The sequence below is a fragment of the Hippopotamus amphibius genome, chromosome X, assembly GCF_030028045.1.
Source record: "Hippopotamus amphibius kiboko isolate mHipAmp2 chromosome X, mHipAmp2.hap2, whole genome shotgun sequence".
Taxonomy (NCBI): domain Eukaryota; kingdom Metazoa; phylum Chordata; class Mammalia; order Artiodactyla; family Hippopotamidae; genus Hippopotamus; species Hippopotamus amphibius.
In genome coordinates, this window is record NC_080203.1 from 33,006,138 (window position 1) to 33,030,612 (window position 24,475).

Consider the following 24,475-nt stretch of genomic DNA (forward strand, 5'->3'; position numbering starts at 1 on the left):
AAACTAGATGAGATCCAAACCTCTGGTCTTGGAGGGCAGCCCAGAGTATCACCAAAACTAAAATATGGGCTAAATATGGATATTGACATTGAGGTATGGAGCCAAGAGTCCAGGTTCTGAGTGATGACAACAAACGTTAAGTTGATTTGAGAACAATGCGTATGGTGGCAGTGGGTAATTCTGAACAAGTGCTTAGAGAGAAAGGAATCCACCCCTTCAGGGTGAGCAAGGCCAAGCCTTCCCAGGGTCATCTGGGTGCCTGACAAGTTGTGTGGTGTGCATGAGACGGGAGGCAAGCTCCCTGACTTGGGTCCTAGTTCATAGCCCCTGAATTGTGGGTGGGAGTCCAGGAGAGTTGGCCCTCCATATCCGCGGGTTCTGCATCCTGACTGCATATTGAAAATGTTTGGGGGAAAAATTCCAGAAAGTTCTGAAAAGCAAAACTTGAATTTACCGTGCGCTGGCAACTATTTACTTAGCACTGATATTGTATTGTGCGTTGTAATTAATCTAGAGATGATTAGTGCGTAGGTTATATGCAAATACTGAGCTATTTTTATATAAGGGACTTGAGCATCTATTAGGTGGTGGTGCGGTTGTCCTGGATCTAGTCTCCACACATGCTGAGGGACAAATGTACTCAATTTCCTGGTCTGAGGTTGTTGGGGTGGTTCAGGGCTGGGGAGTGGCCGGTTGGGTCTGAATGGGCCAGATGTAGGCCCTTCCGTTTTCTTGGATTACTGGGCCATTCTTAGCAGGTGACACTCTAGAGTTACAAATTTCTCGGCAGCATTCCTGTCCTGGCATGCCATGATGTTATATTCATGATATATAACAGCTGGGAATGCTGCACGATACTCCGGAGGGAATCTCTGGTTGGTGAAGAAGAATCACTTTGGTTAAAGGAGAACCTGAGAATATTCATCTGCCACCTCAACCCCAGACCAGCCGTGAACCCTGTTAGTCAGTTTTGTCTTAAGGAAAGCTACTTGGTCCCATCACTGCATTTTTTTTCTCACTTTACTTTTGTCCCGGGAATAAGAAAAATTGTGCCTCTTCCATATTCCCCAGGTGCTTGACGGAAAGCACTGGAAAGCTGCCTAACTTGTTGGAGTTCCCTTTTCCTGTGTGTGTGTGTGTGAGAGAGAGAGAGACAGAGAGACAGAGAGACAGAGAGAATGAGGGGAAAAAACACAAAAGTCAAAGGAGCCAGCAAAATTGATTGCTATCTGGGGGACTTTCCCGGCGGTCCAGTGGTTAAGACTCTGCGTGTCCACTGCAGGGGGCACGGGTTTGATCCCTGCCCGGGGAACTAAGATCCCACACACACACAAAAAAATTGATATCTGGGCCAGAAAGCCAAGATTCAAAGAATTACTATGAATGGGGCACCATAATTTATAGGATTAGAGGCAATTATCAAAGCCGGAATACAAATTTAGGAATCTAAAGACACAAAGAAAATTGGTGGAAAACAATTTAGATGACCAGGAATCTAAAGGAGAGATACTAGCAACTGATATTTTATTTTTAAATATTTATTTATTTATTTATTTAGGTTGTGCTGGGTCTTTTGCAGCACGTGGGATCTTCACTGCAGATGCGAACTCGTAGTTGCAGCATGCATGCAGGATCTCGTTGCCTGACCAGGAATTGAACCCAGGGCCCCCTGCATTGGGAGCATGGAGTCTTACACACTGGACCACCAGGGAAGTCCTGCAACTGGTATTTTAAACATCTGCCTTTGGTGTTAGGTATGTTTTGGCCAGCATATACACCGTTTTACTTAGTTGGATCTTTATAGCTGTGTAGTATTAGCCAGTTACTTGACCTGTTTCCCTAACTCTACTAAAATTTTACAAGAAATAGTTTCATCAGATAAAAGAATTGACAATGATGGTAGATCCATCATTTTGCCTTTCTTATCATTGAAAAGTACCTCTGTGTATCCAATGGAAAAGAAAGATATTAAGGCTCCAACTTGTTTTTCTGTTTAGATGAGAAATGTCATGTCTTTGTGTAATTGGCTTTATTTTGAAACACAGATTTTTTCAGGCCAACTTTGTTTGTCTGACCTAATTTTTCCCTCTCTTCTGTCACTTGGTTTATTTAAAATATGAAACTGGAAATCAGGCGCTTGAGGCCTCATGATGACTGTGTCACTGATCTGGTATGTGATCTTGGCCAACATGCTTAACAGATGAGGCACAGAAAGGTTAAATGGGGTTCGAAGGACTGTAAATACTGACCTGCCTCATTAATATATTGTTTAGGTCCAGTACATTTTATTTTTTACCAAGAACGAAAGCAAAGCAATTTAAAGCAAAGCACAAAATCAACCCATTTTTTCTACTCCCTGTCCCTTTCTTACTCCCTGTTCCCTTCCCTTCCCATATCTGCTGATCAAGTCCAGAGTTGAGATGGTCCGTTTTCAAGATGTCTCTCATTCCTCTTTGTCTGGGTTCTTAAACAGTCCAGCAGCATCTTTTGGATGTACATTTGGGTCCTTGGTCTTTGCAAATGGGGAGTTCTATTTGGGAAAATATAAAAATTTGTTTTGAATCATATGGCCCACGCAGATCAATACTGGGTATGTTGAGGGATCTAGGCCTAATTTCAGTTCCACCCATGGTTAACGGTGTGCACTGAGGCCCCTTTTGAGGGATAATAGAAGGGAAGGCTGGGGTCACTAGTTTGCTTGGGAGAAACATTCTTGCTTGCTAGAAAGCCCAGAAGAGGACTTGCTGCTTGAAGCCATCTGAGAAACCCTATGACCATAAACATCAATTTATTCCCAACTTTATCAATAAAATGAGTATTAAATTACTCACCTGTGTAGCTCATATGTATATCATGTATATTAGATTAAAAATTATAAGAACAGTAATGCATTTGAACCTCTTAGAATTATAATTTCATGGCATAATCTAATAAAACAGGGTTACTGTATTATAACATCTATTTGAAGGTCTGGTGATATAGATTGTGATTCCTGCTAATGCAGTCTATAATAGTCAGGACTCCAAATGGCTCTTTTCTAGTTCTAATTTATATGCGTAGCTATAACCAAATCTGCTAGTAGGACTATATTAGAATAGTGTCTACTGAGTTGTACCAAATGGGGAAACTATTTTAAAGCTCTTCTTTAAAATACGTAAATCTACACTAGAGTATATCGGTTCAGTTGCAAATAAGAGAACAATTCCTCTCCCAACCACGCAGGCTGGAAAACTTGCCCTCCTTGACACCTTCTCCTTTTCTTTGCTCTCCTTCTCAATTTTATAGATTTCAATTTCACCTTCTGTGGTGGACCCTGCCAGTTACCTCCCCAAATCCATTCTTGCTTTTTTTTTTTTTTGAAATAAGAGAAACTGGACTTTGAGTTGGGCACATTTTCACTCAGCTTTCCTTGTATGTGTCCATGTGACTAAGTTTTGGCTGATGTGATAAAAGGGAGTATGTGATAATTTCAGGAAGTCCCCTTGAAAAGGTAGGGATCACATATTTCTTTACTTCCTCCAACACACAGTCTGGAACAAGGATGTGATGGCTTGGAATTCCAGGATTCATCTTCACACCCTAAAAGTGGCAGCGTATACATCTACGAGTCTGGATTCCCGAAGATTTCATGGTACTAGTCCTGGCCTGCCTACTTCTGAAATTCTTATTTAAGCCACCTTTATTTTGTGGCGGTACCCACAGAAGAAATAGTTTTGAGGAGAAAGATAATAGGTTTGATTTGGGGCATGTGAAATATGAAGCATTGGCAGATCACTCAGGGAGGAATGTACAAGAGTCAGGGCTGAGGAGAGATGGACGGGCTGAATTAAACCATGCAACTTTCTCTGCTTCTCTTCTCCTGCTATCTGGTGTTGTCATTGAAATCCAGAGAAAATAGAGTTAGTTCCACAGAGCTACTTTGGGAAACGTTGGCCTGCACTAGAAGGCCAGTAACCATCTAACTGGTTTTCCAATTACCTCCAGTCCTTGCCTTTTGAAAGTATTTTATACATTGTTCCTAAGGTAACTTCTTGAAATCATTTTGACCTGTGCCTACTGACTAGAGTCTGACTTTCTTATGGTGAAACTCAAGGCCCTCCACAATCTGGACCAAATCTACTTTTCCAATTTGTTTTCATTGTGTCTTCCCATGCACCCCATGCTTTAGTCAGACCAACATAGTCTCTGTCCTATTTATGCTTCACAGTTTTCTCTTTTATGCCTTTGCACACACTCAGGATCATCTCCAGCCCATTTTGGTGTGAAGTAGAAAAAGATACCTCTTCCTCAAGAGGTACTTTACTTCCATCTGTCAGAAAACAGTAATGTACTGATTGGTAGAAAATGGCATTTCCTGCTATCTACTAGAACAATTTTGTAATAAATGTACGTCACTCATCTTTAGAATAACAAGCAAGTTATTAAAATATGAACATTTTTAACTAATCGGGATATCAACAATGTGGAGTGCCCCTCAGATGTGGCACTCTTTTGCAGCACACAGACTGAAGAACCATGACTGCGGTCCTGCCGATACTGTTCCCTCTACCTGAAATTCCACCCACCACCATCTTCATCTGTCCAAGGACTAGTCGAATGCCACTGTCACAAAGTTTTCCCTGATTCTTCAAGGTGAAAATAAATCTCCTCTCACATTGAAAACCCAGTATATTTTATCTGGACCTCTCTTGGGGTATTTATCACTTTCTAATAGTATTCTGTTCATGTTCATGTCTCATCACTCTTCCAGACGTAATGCTCTTCAGGGGCAGGATGCATTTATGATTTACTTTTGTAGCTTCATAATACTTGGCAGAGTACCTTATACTTAGGGTTACCGTATGTTTCAGTTTGCCTAGGCCAATCTGAGTTATGTCTATTGCTCTGATGTAAGTATTAATAGTGAGCCCTTTCACACTCGAAATGTCCCAGTTAGAATGATAAATTGTATAGTCACTGTACTTATGTAGTATTCACTCAGTAAGTGATTAATGGTTGAATACATGGATAAATGATGGGGATTAAGGAGCCATCCACATAGAGAAGGTAATTGAATGTGTGCGATCAGTAAGTTCATCAAAAGAGAGAGAATGCAAAAGATGAGGCCCAAGGACCGGGCCAATGGGGAATGTTTACATTGAAGGGGTGGAGGAAAAGCGTCAACCAAGGAGACAAATCAAAAGGAGTCAAAAAGATAGGAGAAAAATCGGGGTCATGTAACAGAAGCCAGGGAGAGAGTTTTAAGAGGGATGAAGTGGTCAGCATTGGTAAAAGCTGTGGCTAGGTCAAGCAAGGTGAATTCTAAGAAAAAGCCAGCAAATCTGCCAATTATTAGGTCATTGCTGACTTTCAAGGCAGCAGTTTCAATAGAGTATAGGTGAGTGGGGGGGTGGAAGCTAGGTTGTGAGGAGTTAGTGGTGAGAAAGGAGTCAGTGAGCATTGACTACACTTGTGAGAAGTTTGACTTGTGAAAGGAAGGTGACAAATAGGATGGTAACCTGGGGCAAAGTCGGAGGAGCCCTGAATGGGTTTATAGGCCGTGCAGAAGGAGCCATTAAGATAGCCGATGGAACAATTTCTCTTCGGAGTGGAGAGGGGATGGGAGCAAGTGTCCAAGTAGAGGACAACCTAGGCAAGAAAAAGAGAGACGTGGCTTTCTTTGAGACTCAAGCATAGTGGTACAGGCAAAAGCGCCATTCGTCATGCAGTTTGAAGAAAAGGAGAACGAGGGAGCCTACATGGCCAGTCTTTGCAGTGAAGTAGGAGGTGAGGTCATCTGTGAGAGGACAGACAGCTGGGGTAGGACCGAGGACTCGAGAGCAGTGGAAACAGTTTGGATTTAGAACAACTGTTCTAAGAAATTCTCAAGGGAGTCAACAAGAGGCCTGCCAAACTGCAGTGCAAGCCCAGCTGAGGTTTAGCTTCCCATAGCGAGTGAGATAGTTATTTCCACAGAATCCAGAGAAAATGTATTTCTCAAGCTTATTATCAAAATAGGCTTTTTTTTTTCCACCAGGAAGAGAATAAAGGAAAACACACTGGCAATTTACAATGTGGCAGAGAGTCACGAGCATTTAGTCTTTCCCCAAAGTCTGTTGTCGCTCAGTCATCCGGAAGCCTTATAGCACCCTAAGTGAAAACGAACGCTCCTACAGGTTGTTTGTGGGCAGTTAAGAACAGAGAGCTAAAGCCAAGCGTATTCTATTTTCAGAGCTACTCAGGGACGAACCTTGAGCTGCTATGCCCAGTTCCGAGCAAAGGCAAACACTGACATTTCTGTGAGATGGAGCATTAAGTTGCAAATAGCCTCTGTGATAAAACCTGATTTAACCAGGCAAAACCTTTAAGCTTACAAGTGGCCTGTTAAATCTACCAAAGACCAAATGTCAGGAGTTGCCCTTTAAAGCCCAAGGAAATGACCACAGTACTGATGGCTTAAAATAAGAAAAGTTAAACATCTCACATGCCCACAGGTAATCTTTCCAAATGTCGTTTAATCATACATTCATAATTATTACAGTGTTCTTGAAGGAGGATAACATTTGGAGGCAACTGTTTAGCCAAAGTGTTAGGCGTTATTTTCTTGAAAACAGAGTTTGCTTCCTTTGTTTCAGTGGGGAATCAGGGTGGCATTGGTCCAACAGCACAGCTGCCCAAGTGCATAAACAAGTGACTCCGATTCTTTTTCCTCCACCTCTCTAAGCAAAGTGCAGGATCTACACATATGCACTTGATTAAGGATATTTTCATGTTTGTGTTGCCAGGCTCTTCCGATGACAGCCATCTGAGAGGTGAGCAGTAAAACAGAATACAGGTCTTAAGACATACATGCATAAGGCACCAGAAGTGATTTTGCTTAGATGCCTGTAAATTACTCATAGTTTCCCTCTTTTGTTTACTCAGTGAAAGGAGTGTTTATTAAGCACCACCTGCATTAAATTATATGAGTATTCACTTCCTTTGGAAATAATTAGCTTGTTGTTTATGCACCATTTTCTTTAACCTCATCAACTGCTGTACCATTTTGTGGGCATTATAGAGGGGGCTAAAAAGCACGTCATTTGGGAATAGACTTTATCCATCTCAAGAGGAGTACGTCTCTCTCACCTCAGCCTGAAAGAGTTCCCTTTATTAGCTCTGCCATGTAATTCTAATTAGCAATTGGATGCAGATGAGAGGGGAATCACACTTTTCTCCTAGAGAGCCCAGAAAACCTACTTACCTCAATAATACAAATTATTATTATTATTACCAAGAATTTATTAAATTCCATTACTGTACAAAAGGTGGTGCTAAATGTTCTTTCTGTTATTTCATGTGATTTTCACAACGGCCACGTGGAGTGATTAGAAAGTTTTTTTTCTTTTAATAAGAAACCTGATATTCACAGAGGTTAAATGATTTCCCTAACATCATACAGCCAGAAAATAAGTGAAAGAGTTGGGATTTGATTCCAGGTTTTCTGATATCTATCCCTCACCAAATATTCTTAGTGGTTAATTGGAGGAACACATTTTACAATTTGGTATTCCAGAATTGGAAGTCCCCCTAAAGGCATATCTTTCTTCCTCATGAAAGGTTATTGAGCAAGTGTGTACCTTCTCTCTATGGTGGATTCTCATTTTTCCTGCCTGTGGCTAGCTGTCTATATTTTGCACATTTTTAAATTCACTGACAAATTTGCTTTTCCTTAACTATTGCTTATTCATCTCTGAGTTCTCATAGAAGTGTAAAAGGACAAGTTTACAGTCTAAAAATATTGAGGTAGTTTACACAAATGGCTGCTAAATTCCGAAAGAGCTCTGATTTAACCAGCTAGTAATTATAGACTTAGCTATGCCCTGGGCTCAATCACAGCCGCTGAAACATGACTTCCTACTGCATAAGCCTGATCAAAAATAGAGGAGAGCATAGGTGGTAAGTCTGTTGCCTGGGAGAAGAATCAGAGCTAGCTTCTACCATACAGTACCCAGAAAAATTATACGCTGGCATGCTCCAGGCCAGATCCACAAGGGTCCCGATTCTCTTCTCTAGCTTCTAGTTGCTGCTGCCCCTGCCTTACTTTTTAATTTTAGTTCTGCCATTATCTATGCAGTGGAGGGCAGTACTCCTCAGTGGGTTAGGGTGAGCCAGCAGGCAAAGACTGGAGGGGTACATGACACATCCCCATCAGCTTGCTCTGTTCTCCCAGTGGCTGACTCAGGGCCTCCAGAATGCTCCGGGTTGTTTCCAGACCCCTGGCCACGTTATTGATACAGAGGATGTACTGACGTGATTGTTCGCTGTGTGTTCCTGCTGAATTGTATTTGCCCATGTAGGTTATTAAGCTTTTAGATCGCTGCAGCCATTTTGTAGCTCCAAATCCTAATAGGTTTCCAATGGAATGTGGACCAAATATGTAGTCCGACCAACGAAAGAGAACTTCGCTGAAGGCATGAATTCTAATACCAACTCCGTGAACTTTAGACCTGCATGTGATTGGCATGCATAGACCTTAAAGGGATGCAAAACCAAGAATAACAAACCCGTGCCGTTTCTAGAATTAGACTATTACTTACATTTTGTAGAAAATTAACAAGTGTGGAGCCAAGTCATTTAAACAAAGGGCAGCCTTTGGAAAACTCTCCGTGGAAACAAATATTCATAATTCTGAAGCATACCTCTGGTCCTCAACTATTGAAACAGAGCACAGGTTTCTCTTCCATCTGATTTCCCATTCACCCACTAATGATTGTTTCGTTTTTTATTTTCCTCCGTTGTAATGCATTAAGTGACAAGAATAACCATATTTTAAACTTATCACTAAATACCCATTTTATGCTAATTATATTGACATAAAGCCAGGCAAAATGCGAAGACTAGAAGGCCACGTCACATCTAATAATCACAATTACCTTGAAACCAAAAGAAATGTCTGAATTTACATCCTCACAAGTATTGAGACAACACAAATGCTGGAGCTAAGTGTCTGCATCTTAATTACAATTCAATGTTCACAATCAAAAGAAACATTAGGAGTCCAAAACAAGTGTTTGTTCCTTTACACATAATAGAGAATACTAACATGTGCTTGGAAATGAATATGAGATGAATTGGTTCATTCATTGATTTATGTGCTAGAGTGAAGAATTGCTATTGGATACATGTACATCAATTACATTTATTTTGCAAAAAGCAATGTTCACCTAGAAAATACCACTTAGTTCTAGTTGCTTCTATTTCTGAAGATATGGATACTTAATTGTTGAGAAGATTGACTATTTGAACATTGCATTTAAATAATATTTATGGGGACTTCCCTGGTGGTCCAGTGGTAAAGAATCCGTCCTGCAATGCAGGGAACACGGCTTCGATCCCTGGTTGGGGAACTAAGATCCCACGTGCCGTGAGGCAACTAAGCCCTCGTGCCTCAACTAGAGAGCCCCTATGCTGCAAACTACAGAGCCCACGTGCTCTGGAGCCCGCATGCCACAACTAGAGAAGAGAAAACCCACATGCCACAACTAGAGAGAAGCCCGTGTGCCACAACCAAGATCCCGCGTGCCTCAATTAAGACCTGATGCAGAAAAAAAAAATCCCGTTTGTAACAATTTGGTTACGCTTTTCATGCATTTTATTCCCTGAGTTACAGCCCTTTTCCTATTTCTTTACATATCTTTAAAAGTTTTATTATTGGAATATTAAAGCACGTACAAAAGGAGAAATTCAAAGCAGGATTTCAAACAGGTATTTGCACATCCATGTTCATTACAGTATTATTGACGATGGCAAGAGATGGAAACAACCCAATGTCCATGGATGGATGAATGGATAAACAAAATATGCTAATACATGCAATGGAATATTATTCAGCCTTAAAAAAAGAAAGAAATGCTGTCACATGCTACAACATGGGTGAACCCTGAGGACATTATACCAAGTGAAATTAGCCAGTCACAAAAAGACAAATACTGTATGTTTCCACTCATGAGATATCAAAATTAGTTAAACTCATAGAAACAGAAGGTAGAATGATAGTTTCCAAGGGCTGAGGGGAAGGGAAAATGGGGATAGAGTTTCAGTTTTACAAGATGGAAAATTCTAGAGATCTGTTGCACAACAAGGTGGATATGCTTAATACTACTGAACAGTACACTTAAAAGTGGTTAAGATGGTAAGCTTTATGTTTCATAAGGTTTTTTAATCACAATTTTTAAAATTTAAAAAAAATTTTAAATGAAGGTTTATTAGAGTAGGGTGGGCCCCTAATCCAGTATGACTGGTGTCCTTATGAGAAGACAGCCATGTGAAGACACAAGCACCAAGAGTCTATGTGATGATGGATGCAGAGGCTGGGAGTTAATACAGCTACAAGCCAAGGAATACCTGGTGGTGGCCAGGCAGCCACCACCAGAAGCTAGGAAGAGGCAAGAAAAGATTCCCCTGTGGGTTTCAGAAGGAACATGGCCCTGCCAACAACTTGATTTCAGACTTCTAGCCTTCAAAATTGTGAAAGAATAAATCTCTATTGTTTCAAGCCACCCAGTTTATGGTAGTTTGTTTAAAAAGCTCTAGGAAGTTAACACAAGCAGGGATGATGTCTTTTTGTTCACTGTTGTATGCTCAGCATCTAACCCAGGGTCTGGCACATAGTAGGTGCTCAATAAATATATTTGTTGAATTAAAAAAAATGTACAAAAGTAGAATAGCAGTGGTGTGCTCGTAAACATTTTAACATCCAGCTCTTGAGGAAGGAGCTGATTTGTAGCATGTGCTGATTTTCATGATGTAAACACTTCCACCATGGCCAATTTCAGGATACCAGTGTGATGTCAGAATTCCTGAAAATTCAAAAATGGGCTCTCCTGAGAAGGTCCTAGCCAGTTCCAGCACACCGCTGCTAGTATAACGAGCCCTCGTGTACTCATTATCTGCTTCAGCAATTATCAACTCATGGCCAATCTTGTTTCATTTCTACCCTCACCCATTTCTCCCCACCTATGTTATTTCAAGGCAAATAATATTTTGATGAGTTAAGTTTGATGAAAGAAATTTCATCAGTAATATTTCGTTATGTATCTTTAAAAGATAAGGACACAAAATCACCACAATACTGTTATTAATTGGGAGAGTGGAATTGCCATATATACATTACTAATAAGAAAAAAAATCAAATTGTACACTTTAAATATATGCAGTTTATTGTATGTCAATTTTATCTCAATAAAAGTTCTTAAAGAAAAAAAATCACCACAATACTGTTATTACACCTACAAGGTTTTAGTTTCTTAATATAATCAGATATCAGGTCAGTGTTCGTATATCCAAGTGTCTCATAAGTACCCCTTTTTTGCATTGCTTGTTTGACTCAGGATTCAAAACAGGACCATATAATGTGATTATAGGTGTCTTCATTGATTTAATTTATAGGTTCCTTCTCTGTCCCTTAATTTATTGTAATTTATTTGTTGAAGAAACTGGATCCTTTGTTCTGAAGAGTTTTCCACTGTGTGATTTTTTTTTTTTATCAGAAAGCACATAAGGTCTGGTTGTCTCTTTCAGAATATTAGCCAGTCACCATTGATGATCAATATCTAGATATATTAACTCATTAAGGGTTGCAAAATGATGATGTTCTAATATTCCTTCTTCGTTTATTAGCTGAAATATTTTTATAGAGAGTACAAGTTCCTCCTATCTCCTATTTGGTTATCCTGAAGTCCAGTATATGTGGGAAAAGCAGAATGAAATGCTTGAGTACTTTCCTTTATTTACCATCTCTCAAAATAATGAATTGGTTTACTTGCATCCTTCAACAATGACCAGGTTTTTTTTCCTTAGCCTAATAATGAACCCCTGGATTTAAGTACATTTGATGGATTTCCATCTACTGCAGGTAATATTTTCACTAACTATAATTATCCCATCTTTGGCCGTTGAGACCTTTCAGTCTGACAAGATCCTAGTAGTCTTAGCTGCCTTCCTGTCTAGTATGACAATTTCCATTCTCAATTAAACTTCCAGACAGGGTGTTAACGTCTTCTATGTTTTTACTTTGCTTATGGGTTTTTTTTTTTTTGACGTGCAAAAGTTTAAAAAAGTTTCAATGTAATTAAATTTATCTTCCCTTTTTCCTTTTGGATTTTGAGTCATAGTTAGGAGAGATTTCCTCATTCTGGGGTTATAGAGGAATTCACTGGTATTTTCTAGTACTGATAAGTGTTGGCTTGCTTGCTTCATTTAAATTTCTGATCCAGTTGGAATTTATCTTGTTTATGGCGTGAAGAATAGATCCAATTTATCTTTTTTTTCCTTATGGCTATCTAGTTATTCCAATACAATTTATTAGCAAGCCCATATTTTCCTGTCTGACTTGAGTTGTTAGTTTTATTTTAAGCTGAATTTGCATATGTAATTGGGTCTATTTCTGGATTTTCTGTTCTGTTATTGGTGTGTCTGATCATTCTATTTTATTTATAGAGGCTTTATGGTATATTTTATTATCAGATAAGGCTAGTGGCCCCTCCCATGAGCTCTTATTTTTCAGGATTTTTTGCATATGCTTACTTGTTTATTCTTCCATATTAACTTTGTAATTAATAATTATAGGGCTTTTTTAAAAAAAAATAAAGTATATTTAACCATCTTACAAGCAACCTAATGTTTTCTTTATTAGAAAAAGAAGGTAAAGTTATAACACACTTTCAGCTAAGGGGGTGAGAAAGAATTAATTTTTAATAAGCGATTTCAATTTTTACATTGAAATTTCTGATCCACTTGGAATTTATCCTGGTTTGTGGTATGAGAAATGAATCCAATTTTATCTTCCACTTGGGAGACTGAAAGGCAAGGTAGGTTATAGGAACGAGGCTTCAAACGACTGCTGGAGATATGTCAACAGAATCATCGTGAAATTTCCTTCACAGAAGATCCAATTAGACTTGCATCCCTGTACCATCCTTATACCACTGCCCTTTACACTCGTTACTCTACCCTCATTGATGGGAAACACTGCTCAACAGGAAGCCCTATAATCTAGTCACTTCTCGAGGTCAAGCTGAATGCATATTACTAAGGCAGCGAATGTTGACCCAAAGACTCTCCTAGCTTATCTGCTTGGAGTCAGGATGTTGATAGTACTTTTACCGTGTGGTAATACATTGGAATCTGCTTTCTGGAGATACTGATTAATAGTTTTCCGTTTGAATCTTTATTGGACAGCTAAGACTATTTATACAGGTTAACTGTTAATAAGCTGAATTGCACTAACAGCAATAGAATAGTTCTGGAGAATGGAGTCCTGGGGCACACACAGTCTTGACCTGGGAGGTTCCAGCTTCTCTTAACATTTTGAGCAGAATCATTGCTCTTGCTATAAATGCAAAAAATATACATACATGCATACAAGTTGGCCCTTCCAACCAGCAGCATCAAGTGATAAGATGCATATCATGTTCCTTAATCTTCACCACCCTAGCTCCCACTTTTCTGTTAGATAAAGCATACCATCCTCCCCAACCCCACACCAACATTATGTTTGAGGCCCTTGCCAGAGAACTCCATCTTGAAATGACTTCTAGTCAGCTTACGTCAAAGAATAGTTGAAGATATTTGAGAGCTAGTCACTAAAAAGTTACACACACACTCCCTCAGGTTCTCTAAATACATTTAAACACAGTATCTGTGACCTTTTTTTGAGAGATAAGAAATGGTCACATAAAGCAATTCTGCATCTTTCAGAGAATGATTTGTTGAAAACTATTGCAATACCCACTGTCTTTTAACTAAGAACTCTTAAGAAAAATGCCATCTAGAATATAGTACCAGGCAAAAGCTTGGTACTTTGGGAGAAGTGGAGTTGAGATAGTGGGAGTTATACATTTTTTTTTTTTTTTTTTGCTTCACTTGGCTTGTCTTGGTTCTCAGGATGCTCAAAAGTGAACTGAATGCTCAATTATGGTCATTATTTCATCCCCTGTTCCTAGTAAATTCTCTTTTCCTGTCTCAGAGTTTTAATATATACATTTTAATATATATATTTTATATCTTTATTTTCACCATCATGGTGCATAAATCCTTACATTTATTTATTTAATTTTACTATATATTATATCCAATTCTTTAGAAGAAAGTAGGCTATAAACAATAAATAAATGTAAAACAAACAAACAAACCAGACCTTTCCTAGTGTGAAGTGATGTTTACTTAACCATTTATCACATGTATTTGATACTTGGCTGGACTGCTACTCAAACTCTTGACTTGGGCATCTCAATCTGCAGAAGGATATTTTTATTTTACTCAATTTTTATAGGCTTCTAAGTCTAGAAATGGAGCAAAGACTTTCCCTCTTTTTTGTTTCTTTTTTCTGGGTGGGGGGTGGTAGGTTGTTGTTGCATCTTTAAACTTGGACTCTCTCATTATCACCCCACCTGCAGTTATAGAAAATTTGTGTGATGGAAGAAGACCAGGATCATGTCAGAGGGAACTGTTGAGTGTTGATATAAGCAGCTTGCAGCATGTATCTAATGTGCCAAAGGGTTAGTGTTGCAACAGGTGACTTTAAGCATCAAGAAAAAGATAGGAAAGGTGTGAGGGAGGTGAGACTCAGGGACACTGGCAGTAATAGTTAGCAGATGGGAACAGATTAAGAGGAGGAGAATTGAAGGCTCTAAGCAGAATGCATAGCAGAGTGGCCCAGGTATTGGAACTGGCTCAAAACTACATGCACTGAAGTAGGCAAGTAAAATAACAAAAGAGAATTAATAAACCCTATTCACACAGAGTACTCCCACCTTTCAATGTTCCAGCTCCAAACAACCTCCTCCTGAGTTAAACATCTCCCCTCTCCTTCCAGAGGCAGAAATAATCTCTTCTTTGTCTGACATTGTGTAGTACATCATTCATACTGCTTTTATGGCACTTACCACTTTTTGCTGTGTTTGTGGGTTTCTCTTCTTCCCTCCTTGAGGGCAATTTGTTCATCTTCACCACCTAGAAGCCTGGCTCTGCTCCTGGACTGTATGTAGAGTTGTTAGCACTTTGTTGAATAATGAATGTCATGATAAATAATAGTGCAGACTGAATCCATACTGCCTGTTCAGTGTTGATTGGTTTCTTACACTAATGGGCCTGACTGTTGGCCTATAAAAATTTGGATACTCTGGGTTGCGCAGTAGTGCGAACTGCTTACCCCTTCTGTTCTCGGGACCGACCGCCCTCCAGCATGCTGAGCAGCTAGGAAGCTGCTGCTGACGAGCTCGTAGGAGCCTGAAACCGTCGTCACCCCTCCAACTTTCACCAGGGGGGAGAAATGGTTGAAGCAGATCGCCCAGGAAAGCTCTTCATTGGTGGCCTCAGTACGGAAACAAACAAGAAAGCCCTTGAAGCAGTGTTTGGCAAATATGGACGAATAGTGGAAGTTCTCTTGATGAAAGATCGCGAAACCAACAAATCTAGAGGATTTGCTTTTGTCACCTTTGAAAGCCCAGCAGATACTAAGGATGCAGCTAGAGACATGAATGGAAAGTCCTTAGATGGAAAAGCCATCAAGGTAGAACAAGCCACTAAACCATCATTTGAAAGTGGTAGACGTGGACCACCTCCACCTCCAAGAAGCAGAGGCCCTCCAACAGGCCTTAGAGGCGGAAGAGGAGGAAGTGGAGGAACTAGGGGACCTCCCTCATGTGGAGGGCACATGGAAGATGGTGGCTATTCCATGAGTTTTAACATGAGTTCTTCCAGGAGACCACTTCCAGTAAAAAGAGGACCACCACCTCGAAGTGGGGGTCCTCCTCCTAAAAGATCTGCCCCTTCAGGACCAGTTCGCAGCAGCAGTGGAATGGGAGGAAGAGCTCCTGTATCACGTGGAAGAGATAGTTATGGAGGTCCACCTCGAAGGGAACCCCTGCCCTCTCGTAGAGATGTTTATTTGTCCCCAAGAGATGATGGATATTCTACTAAAGACAGCTATTCAAGCAGAGATTACCCAAGTTCTCGTGATACAAGAGATTATGCACCACCACCAAGAGATTATACTTACCGTGATTATGGTCATTCCAGTTCACGTGATGACTATCCATCAAGAGGCTATAGTGATAGAGATGCCTATGGTCGTGATCGTGACTATTCAGATCATCCAAGTGGAGGTCCCTACAGAGATTCATATGAGAGTTATGGTAGCTCACGCAGTGCTCCACCTACATGAGGGCCCCCTCCGTCTTTATGGGGAAGCAGTCGCTATGATGATTACAGCAGCTCACGTGATGGATATGGTGGATGTCGAGACAGTTACTCATGCAGCCAAAGTGATCTCTACTCAAGTGGTCATGATCGGGTTGGCAGACAAGAAAGAGGGCTTCCCCCTTCTATGGAAAGGGGGTACCCTCCTCCACGAGATTCCTACAGCAGTTCAAGCCGCGGAGCACCAAGAGGTGATGGCCATGGAGGAAGCCGATCTGATAGAGGGGGAGGCAGAAGCAGATATTAAAGCAAACAAAACTTTGGACCAAAATCCTTGTTCAAAGGAACAAACAAAAGTGGAACCTATTCTGTCATAACTACCTAAGGACTGCTAAAAGAAAAGATTGTGTTACCTTTTTTAAATTTCCTGTTAAGTTCCCCTTCCATAATTTTTATGTTCTTGTGAGGGAAAAAAGTAAAACATGTTTAATCTTTGATTTTATGACAGTGCTTTCAACAAGCGAATGTTAAGTGTGTTAAGACTTGACACGTGTACTAGTGTTGTAATTTTCCAAGTAAAAGTGTCCCTAAAGGCCACTCCCTTTAAGATTTTCCCCAGTAAATGATGAGGCAAGCAATTCTAAGATCTTCCACAAAATACCTAGTCATCTAAAATGGAGAGATGAATCCCCCTGCCTATACAAACAAGCTAGCTATTAGAGGGTGGTCGGGGTATGCTACTCTTAGGATTTCAGAGTGTCTTCAAACTGAAATCTCAATGTTCTCAGTATGAAAAACCTGAGATCAGATGCTTCTATGTAAGGAAAGTGCTATTCGCCCAGTAAACCCAAAACAGCAAAATGGATAATGCTGGCCATATTTTGCTTTTCTGACATTTCCTTGGGAATCTACAAGAACCTCCCCTCTCCCCACTCCCCAATAAGATTATTGAAGTGTGTGTTAAGCAACTACAGAATACTAAATAAAAAGTTTGGCCAAAAAAAAAATTTGGATACTCTGAAACCACAATTCTCCCATATAAATTGTCCCAAAACTCCAGTCCCAATAGATCTTAAAGCCTTTTAGACTGTGGATAAACTTCAAGACTCATCAGTAGGAGATACTTAGTTTTGCTTTTCCCCTTGAAATATGATCAGAAGCTCTTAGATCATCTTTAGAAAGTATAAGAGAGAGAAAGAGAGGTTCACTTTACCCAAAACTGATCCTTTGAAAAAAGTACAGTTACTGTGGTATCTGATATCCATCCACTAGATGTCAGGAGAGACAATGTCAAGGCTCCTACTGGTTGCTTCAACCTTCTACTGGGGTAGCATTCCTGATGAAACTGAAAAGCAAATAATTGTGAAATTATATAGTAATTGACATGTAAAATGCAAACAGGATACAATAAATATTCTAAATTATTATTTTTTAGAATATGTACAACAACATATACATAGAGTCTGTGTTCTCATGGTGCAAATGAGATATTGCCAGCTCCTTTAACAGTTTATGGAAGCCCACAGAGGGTTTTCTGGGCATTTCCCACTGACCTGAGGCTTAACCTGTACTTTTTGCCCTTTCAGACATCACTTCACCTAGAAAGCTTCTCAGTAGCCTAGCACAAGGGAATTTTATTTATTGGTTTTGTGTAAGTTAGATCATTTTGTGGCTCTTAGTATTCACGTGAGAGAAGCCGTTGTGTCTTCAGTAAAACTTAATTTGCTTTTTTCAGACGATTTACGCAATTTGTCCTAGATCCTACCTGCTCTCTGTTCTGAAACTGACTAGCTTGGTTCTGACTGACTACAATTTTCTCTTTAAGCTCCACTTCTTTTGGTTTGCTCCTGGGTCAGACTCGGTGGGTATAGTAGCAGAGCACAGAAGGGTTAGACTCTAATAAAGATTGTAAATAACAAAGGTTAAAGGCACTGCTGTCAGATCACTCATCAGCATGGCAATTGGGGTCAAGAGAGCAGAAGCAAAAACACGAAAAAAAAAGTAGAGCACTTCTTGCTGACTGTGGTGTGTGCGTGTGCGCACGTGCATGCATGGGCTGAGTTGATTCTTAGGGTAAAAAAGAAGTCACAGATTCTTCTATGGCACACCTGATCACAAATTGCCAAAGAACTGTCCATTGGTTATAGAAACAGCCTGGATCAATAAGCTGGACCAGAGCTCCTAAACGGATTATGTCTGCCAAGTACAGTGGAAAGCTGACCTTTTAAATTCCTGTTATTATACCTCAGTGTCATTAGCATTATGTGGTCTTTACAGATAACATGCCATACTTTTAGGCCTTCTTTTGATATATTGATAGTTTAATTTTCTAAGTTTTTTTTCTATTCATGAATCTTGCTGAATATTTCTTACCTTGAATCTGTAAAGCTTTCTGGATTTTCTTTCTTTTTAACTTACACATGCTCTCAGATCATCTATAATAGCTTAACATTCTCTTCCTATATTCTAAGGAATCAGTGACCCTGACCTCCATCAGCATGCTTAAGCTTTCATACATTCATCCAACGCTTGTTGATACATGGATATTTTGAGCTATTATCCTCCCCTATACCTACATTTTTAGTGATCTCTTAAATTTTATTCATTGTAAAATAATTAATTTTTGAATAAGTAATTCATGCATATGGTGAAAACTCAAACACTAAAAAGACATAAATAAATATGTTTTTGAAAAAACCTCAAAAAGTGAAAGGTTTTCTTCCCATCATAACCCCAGACATTCCATACCCTTTCCCAGAAGTAATAACTACTACCAATTTCTTGTTTATTATCCAAAGGTATTCTAAGCATTTATACAACATACACAATAACATACTTTATATACTCTTCTACTCCCAACTGTTTTCATTTAACATTATTTTGGAGGTAGTTAATATCAGTGCATGTAGAAATGCTTGATTCATTGTTTGAATGAACTATAATATATTGATGGACATCTAGATGGTTTTCAATCTTTTGCTGTTACAAACATTGTTCTAATACATATCTTTGTAAAGCCTTTTTTGCACATGTGCAAATATATCTGTAGCATAAATCCCAAGAAAGGGAATTGCTGGGTCAAAGGGTAGGTACACTTTTAGTTTTGACAGAAATTGCTAAATTGTTTTCATCAGGATAAAAATATTAAGCCCGTAAGCAATGTACGGGAGTGCCTATTTCCTCACATTCTTGCAACAGACTGTGTTATCAAAAATGTATATAAAAACTGTATTTTTATCTTTCTTTATCTGATATATATCATAGATCTATATATTCTAGATTTAGTTTGCATTTCCTTCATGTATGAGATTGAACATATTTCATATGTTTAAGAGAAATTTGTATTATGTTTTTTTGTGAATTATCTGTTGCCCAAATGAATTGGACAGTGATCAAGGTTGTTGACCTTAGTCTTATTGATTTGCATGAGCACTTTATATATTAAGAAAAGTAGCCCTGGGCAGTGGTGGCTTGAGTGGCCGAAGCAAGATGGGTCAAAGTCTGAGTGGTGGGCTTGGTCCTGGAGGTGGAAAGAAGGATGACAAGGACAAGAAAAAGAAATATGAACCTCCTGTACCAACTAGAGTGGAGAAAAAGAAGAAAACAAAGGGACCAGATGCTGCCAGCAAACTGCCCCAGGTGACACCTCACACTCAGTGCTGGTTAAAATTATTGAAGTTGGAGAGAATTAAAGACTATCTTCTTGTGGAGGAAGAATTCATTAGAAATCAGGAACAAAGGAAGCCTTTGGAAGAAAAGCAAGAGGAGGAAAGATCAAAGGTGGATGATCTGAGGGGTCCCCCAATGTTGGTAGGAAGCTTGGAAGAGATCATTGATGACAATCATGCCATCATGTCTACGTCTGTGGGCTCAGAACACTACATCAGCATTCTTTCATTTGTAGACAAGGATCTGCTGGAACCGGGCTCCTTGGTTTTGCTCAGCCACAAGGTGCATGCTGTGATAGGGGTGTTGATGGATGACACGGATCCCTTGGTCACAGTGATGAAGGTGGAAAAGGTCCCCCAGGAGACCTATGCTGATATTGAGGGGTTGGACAACCAAATCCAAGAAATTAAGGAATCTGTGGAGCTTCCTCTCACTCATCCTGAATATTATGAAGAGATGGGTATAAAGTCCCCTACGGGGGTCATTCTCTGTGGTCCACCCAGCACAGGTAAAACCTTACTAGCCGGGGCTTCCTAGGTGGCACAGTGGTTAAGAATCCGCCTGCCATGCAGGGGACACGGATTCAATCCCTGCTCCAGGAGGGTCCCACGTGCCGCGGAGCAACTAAGCCCATGTGCCACAACTATTGAGCCCATGTGCTGCAACTACTGAAGCCCACGCTCCTAGAGCCCATGCTCCACAACAAGAGAAGCCACGGCAATGAGCACCACAACAAAGAGTAGCCCCCACTCACCGCAACTAGAGAAAGCCCGCGCACAGCAAAAAAAGACCCAACACGGCCAATAAAATTAATAAAAAAACAAAAAAAAAACAAAAAAAAACAAAAACCTTACTAGCCAAAGCAGTAGCAAACCAAACCTTGGCCACTTTCTTGAGAGTGGTCGGCTCTGAACTTATTCAAAGCACCTAAGCGATGGGCCCAAACTCGTTCCGGAACTGTTTCGAGTTGCTCAAGAACACGCACCGTCCATTGTGTTTATTGATGAAATTGATGCTGTTGGGACGAAAATGTATGACTCCAATTCCAGTGGTGAGAGAGAAATTCAGCGAACAATGTTGGAGCTGTTGAACCAGTTGGATGGGTTTGATTCAAGGGGAGACGTGAAAGTCATCGTGGCCACAAATCGAATAAAGACACTGGACCCAGCGTTATCAGACCAGGCCGCATTGACAGGAAGATCGAGCTCCCCCTGCCCGATGAAAAGATGAAGAAGCGCATCTTTCAGAGCCACACGAGCAGGATGACACTGGCCAACGACGTAACCCTGGACGACTTGATTATGGCTCAAGATGACCTCTCTGGTGCCAACATCAAGGCAATCTGTACAGAAGCTGGTCTGATGCCCTTGAGAGAACGTAGAATGAAAGTAACAAATGAAGACTTCAAAAAGTCTAAAGAAAATGTTCTTTTTAAAAAACAAGAAGGCACCCCTGAGGGGCTCTATCTCTAGAGGACCACAGTTGCCTTCCAGGAAAAGGTTGGGAGTGTCCTGACCCCCTGGGAGGTGTGAGGGTGGGGAAGTTGCCCAGGAGTCCATGTTCCGGTCGATCTTCATTAGCAAAGCATCCTGAGTACCTTTCGAGCATGACATGTAGGATGCCCATGGGGGTGCCTTTGTCTGTTGGTCATGTGCAGTGCTCTCTTCCCAATAAAGCACGCTCTTTCTCAAAAAAAAAGAAAAGTAGCCTTTTTTTTTGGTTTGTGTTGCTATGTTTTTTCAGTTTGTCTTTTGATTTCCTGTTAATGGTTTTGTGTATGTGTGATGTAGTTTTTAGATTATATAGTCAAATTAATCAATCTTTCCTTTTATGGCTTCTGGGTTATATGGCATCCTGTCTTTCCCTCCCTGGAATTATTAAAAATTTCACTCAACCAATTAAATTTTAAGATAAGTTTGGCTTTTTATAAATGTATTAAAAATTTTGATGACTTACAAAAACAATTTTTAGGAAAAAAGCAATAACAGGATAACAATAAAAATGTTATGCACATAATTTAAAAATAATGCATTTTGTATACATTAATGTTGAGAAGAAACATTGCAAATTACTGGTTTTGGTGAAAAGCTATTAGGTAAATAAGCACAATAAAATATGCTTATAAAGTCAAAAAAAATTTCCCTCATATTTTCTTCTAGTATTTTAATGGTTCTATCATTTCAGATTTAAAATTTTAATTCATTTGGTATAAGGAATGACATAGTTGGGCTTCCTAGGTGGCGCAGTGGTTAAGAATCCGCCTGCCAATGCAGAGATCACGGCTTCCATCCCAGCTCCAGGAAGATCCCACATGCCGCGGAGCAACTAAGCCCGTGTGCCAAAAAAACAAACAAACAAACAAACAAAAAAGATTCATCACATAGGAATGACATAGTGATTTAATTTTCCAAATATACTTTTTAACCATAATTTCCCACTGATTATACTAATAATAGCTGCTCATTGTAAGAAAATTTACAGATACAGAAAAGAAAAAAGAAAAATCACCTATCATTCCATTACATAGACTTAACTACTGTTGACATATTTCCTTTTTCTTTTTTTCAATGTATGCATGGAAATGTAGCTTTTTTTCTTACAAAATCAGGATATTATATATTCAGTTCAATATCTTGCTCTTTTTTTAACTTAATGTATCATGAGAAAATCTGCCATGTCAAATATGCTCACTGTTGAAATATGAGTACTTTTGTTGTCTGAGTCTGTCCCATCTACATCTATTTTGAGGCTTAGTTTAAAAGCTCTGGAGTGATAGAAACCATTTCTGTACAAATGGAAGTCTCACTTTTTGATGGGCATCATTGATAATATCATGCTTTTCCTTTCGTTATTCTAATTCTTGATTAAAAGCTAGGTGCATACTTAATATGGGACCAGCTTCTATTCTCTATATAATGCTCCAAAAATGAATCACAGTGCTGTATGTCAGGTAACTATTCAATAATAGTTTGATATAATATCATTTTGACACTGAACCACATAGTCTTTATTTTCTGTGAACAATTTACTATTAAGTTTATGTATCACTTAATGGGGTAATCATTTAATAATCACTTCAGCCAACAATGTAAAGGGAATATGGTGGCGAGGGATTTCATTTCTGATGGGCAAGTAATAAAAGTCTTCATGGAACAAGTGGTATTTATGGGGCTGGATGGAATTTGACCAGTAGAGATGGAGGTAGCAAGGGCAAGACTTTTGTGGCAGAGGGGATAAAATGTGCTAAAATCCAAAAGTGGTGATGTACCAGGTATATTCATTGAATTGTCAATCCAGTTTGGTTGGTGCATGGGTTACATGAGTAGGAATAGGGAGAGATTAGGTTTAAAAGTTAACTTTGCAAATGCAAAGCTTGACGAAGGCTTTGAAAGACAGACTGAGGAGTTGCTACTTCTCTAGGTGTTAGAGTGATGAAAGGTTTTCAACTTTTTACTATGAAAAATGTTAAACATATACAAAAGTAAACAGAACAATATGCTGACTCCGCATGTAGCCATCACCCTGCTCCAGCAGTTGTGATCTTCTAACCACTCTTGTTTCCTCTACATGCCCCATTTCCGCCATATTATTTTGAAGGAAATCGCAGACATCCTATTATTTCATACATATTTCAGTATGTGTCTCTAAAATATAAGGATTCTCTATAAAAACATAATCATGATACCAAAACATAACCATACCTAAAAGAACTGACAATGCATATTGCCTTAAAGTGATTTAGGAAAGGCATGCCGGGACCCGTGCAGTGCTCAACCCAGAAAAAAATATGGCTGCTCCCCCCAAGTATAAGATACTGTGTTATTTAACTGAATAAACTTGATGTTGTGTAGAGAGTTACCTAAATGCAGATAACACAAATGAACCATTTTTTATGAGTGGTGAATACGATAAGTCACTTCACTGACACAGTCATTTAGAGATTTTTTTTTAAAGTATGCAATTACGTCAGAAGCAGGGCTTGGAAATGATGTTTCTCAGAAGGGAAAATGGCATAGTCAATTTTCATTAAAATAAAACTGACAAAATAATTTTCTCAACCTTTTAAAGTCTTTCATAGAAATAACAGGGCTTCATTTCTTTCAATATTTGGCACCTTTGCCTGGAACTGCCCAAGAAAGAGAACGATTTTTTAAAGATTAAGGTTAAAGAGAGATAATTAAAGGAAAGGAAGAAATTAAATAGCTCAGTATCCCAATAAAGTGTGTCCTCCTAAGGAAACTGCATTGTATGAGAATAGATTATTATCTGGGGATTGGTTGGAAAAGCGCTGCTATAGTGGTGGAAATGCAATTACGTTGTGTTGGATGTTGATGAAGAGAAGGCCGTTGAAACCCAGAAGCCTCCTTATTCCCCTGTGTGTCTTCATCCCTGTGACATTAGCCACCTGGAGCCCTGTTTGTTCAGTTGCCCATCTGATAGAATATCCAATCTCCTCATTTCCTGTGCTGTGGAAAATTATTTTGTTCAGCAAGTGACTGAACCCTTCTTTGGAATGGAAATCACTGATGTATTTGAGACAATGTTATCTGGCACAAAGCAAAGATGAGTCTTATATTCCTTTTTCTAGCAGACCTTGCCCAAAGCCTGCTGTTTTTTTAAAAGACAACAGAAGGTCTGAATGGGT

At 39.5% G+C, this 24,475-nt stretch overlaps 2 protein-coding genes and 1 pseudogene across 3 annotated transcripts in view; all 3 read left to right on the plus strand.

Annotated features, from left to right (window-relative positions):
* Positions 1 to 1,619: 1,619 nt before the first annotated feature.
* KLHL13 (kelch like family member 13) overlaps positions 1,620 to 24,475 on the plus strand; it is a 300,973-nt gene continuing 278,117 nt past the window's right edge. For both annotated transcript variants that reach the window (XM_057718335.1, XM_057718336.1), the window contains exon 1: positions 1,620 to 1,754. The gene's annotated coding sequence lies outside the window, so the exon portion shown is untranslated. The remainder of the gene's footprint in view (positions 1,755 to 24,475) is intronic.
* On the plus strand, positions 15,293 to 16,468 carry RBMXL3 (RBMX like 3). The gene is given in 1 exon segment (XM_057718343.1): positions 15,293 to 16,468. A coding segment is annotated over 1 exon segment (1,176 nt).
* Positions 19,651 to 21,302, plus strand: LOC130841806 (26S proteasome regulatory subunit 4-like; annotated as a pseudogene).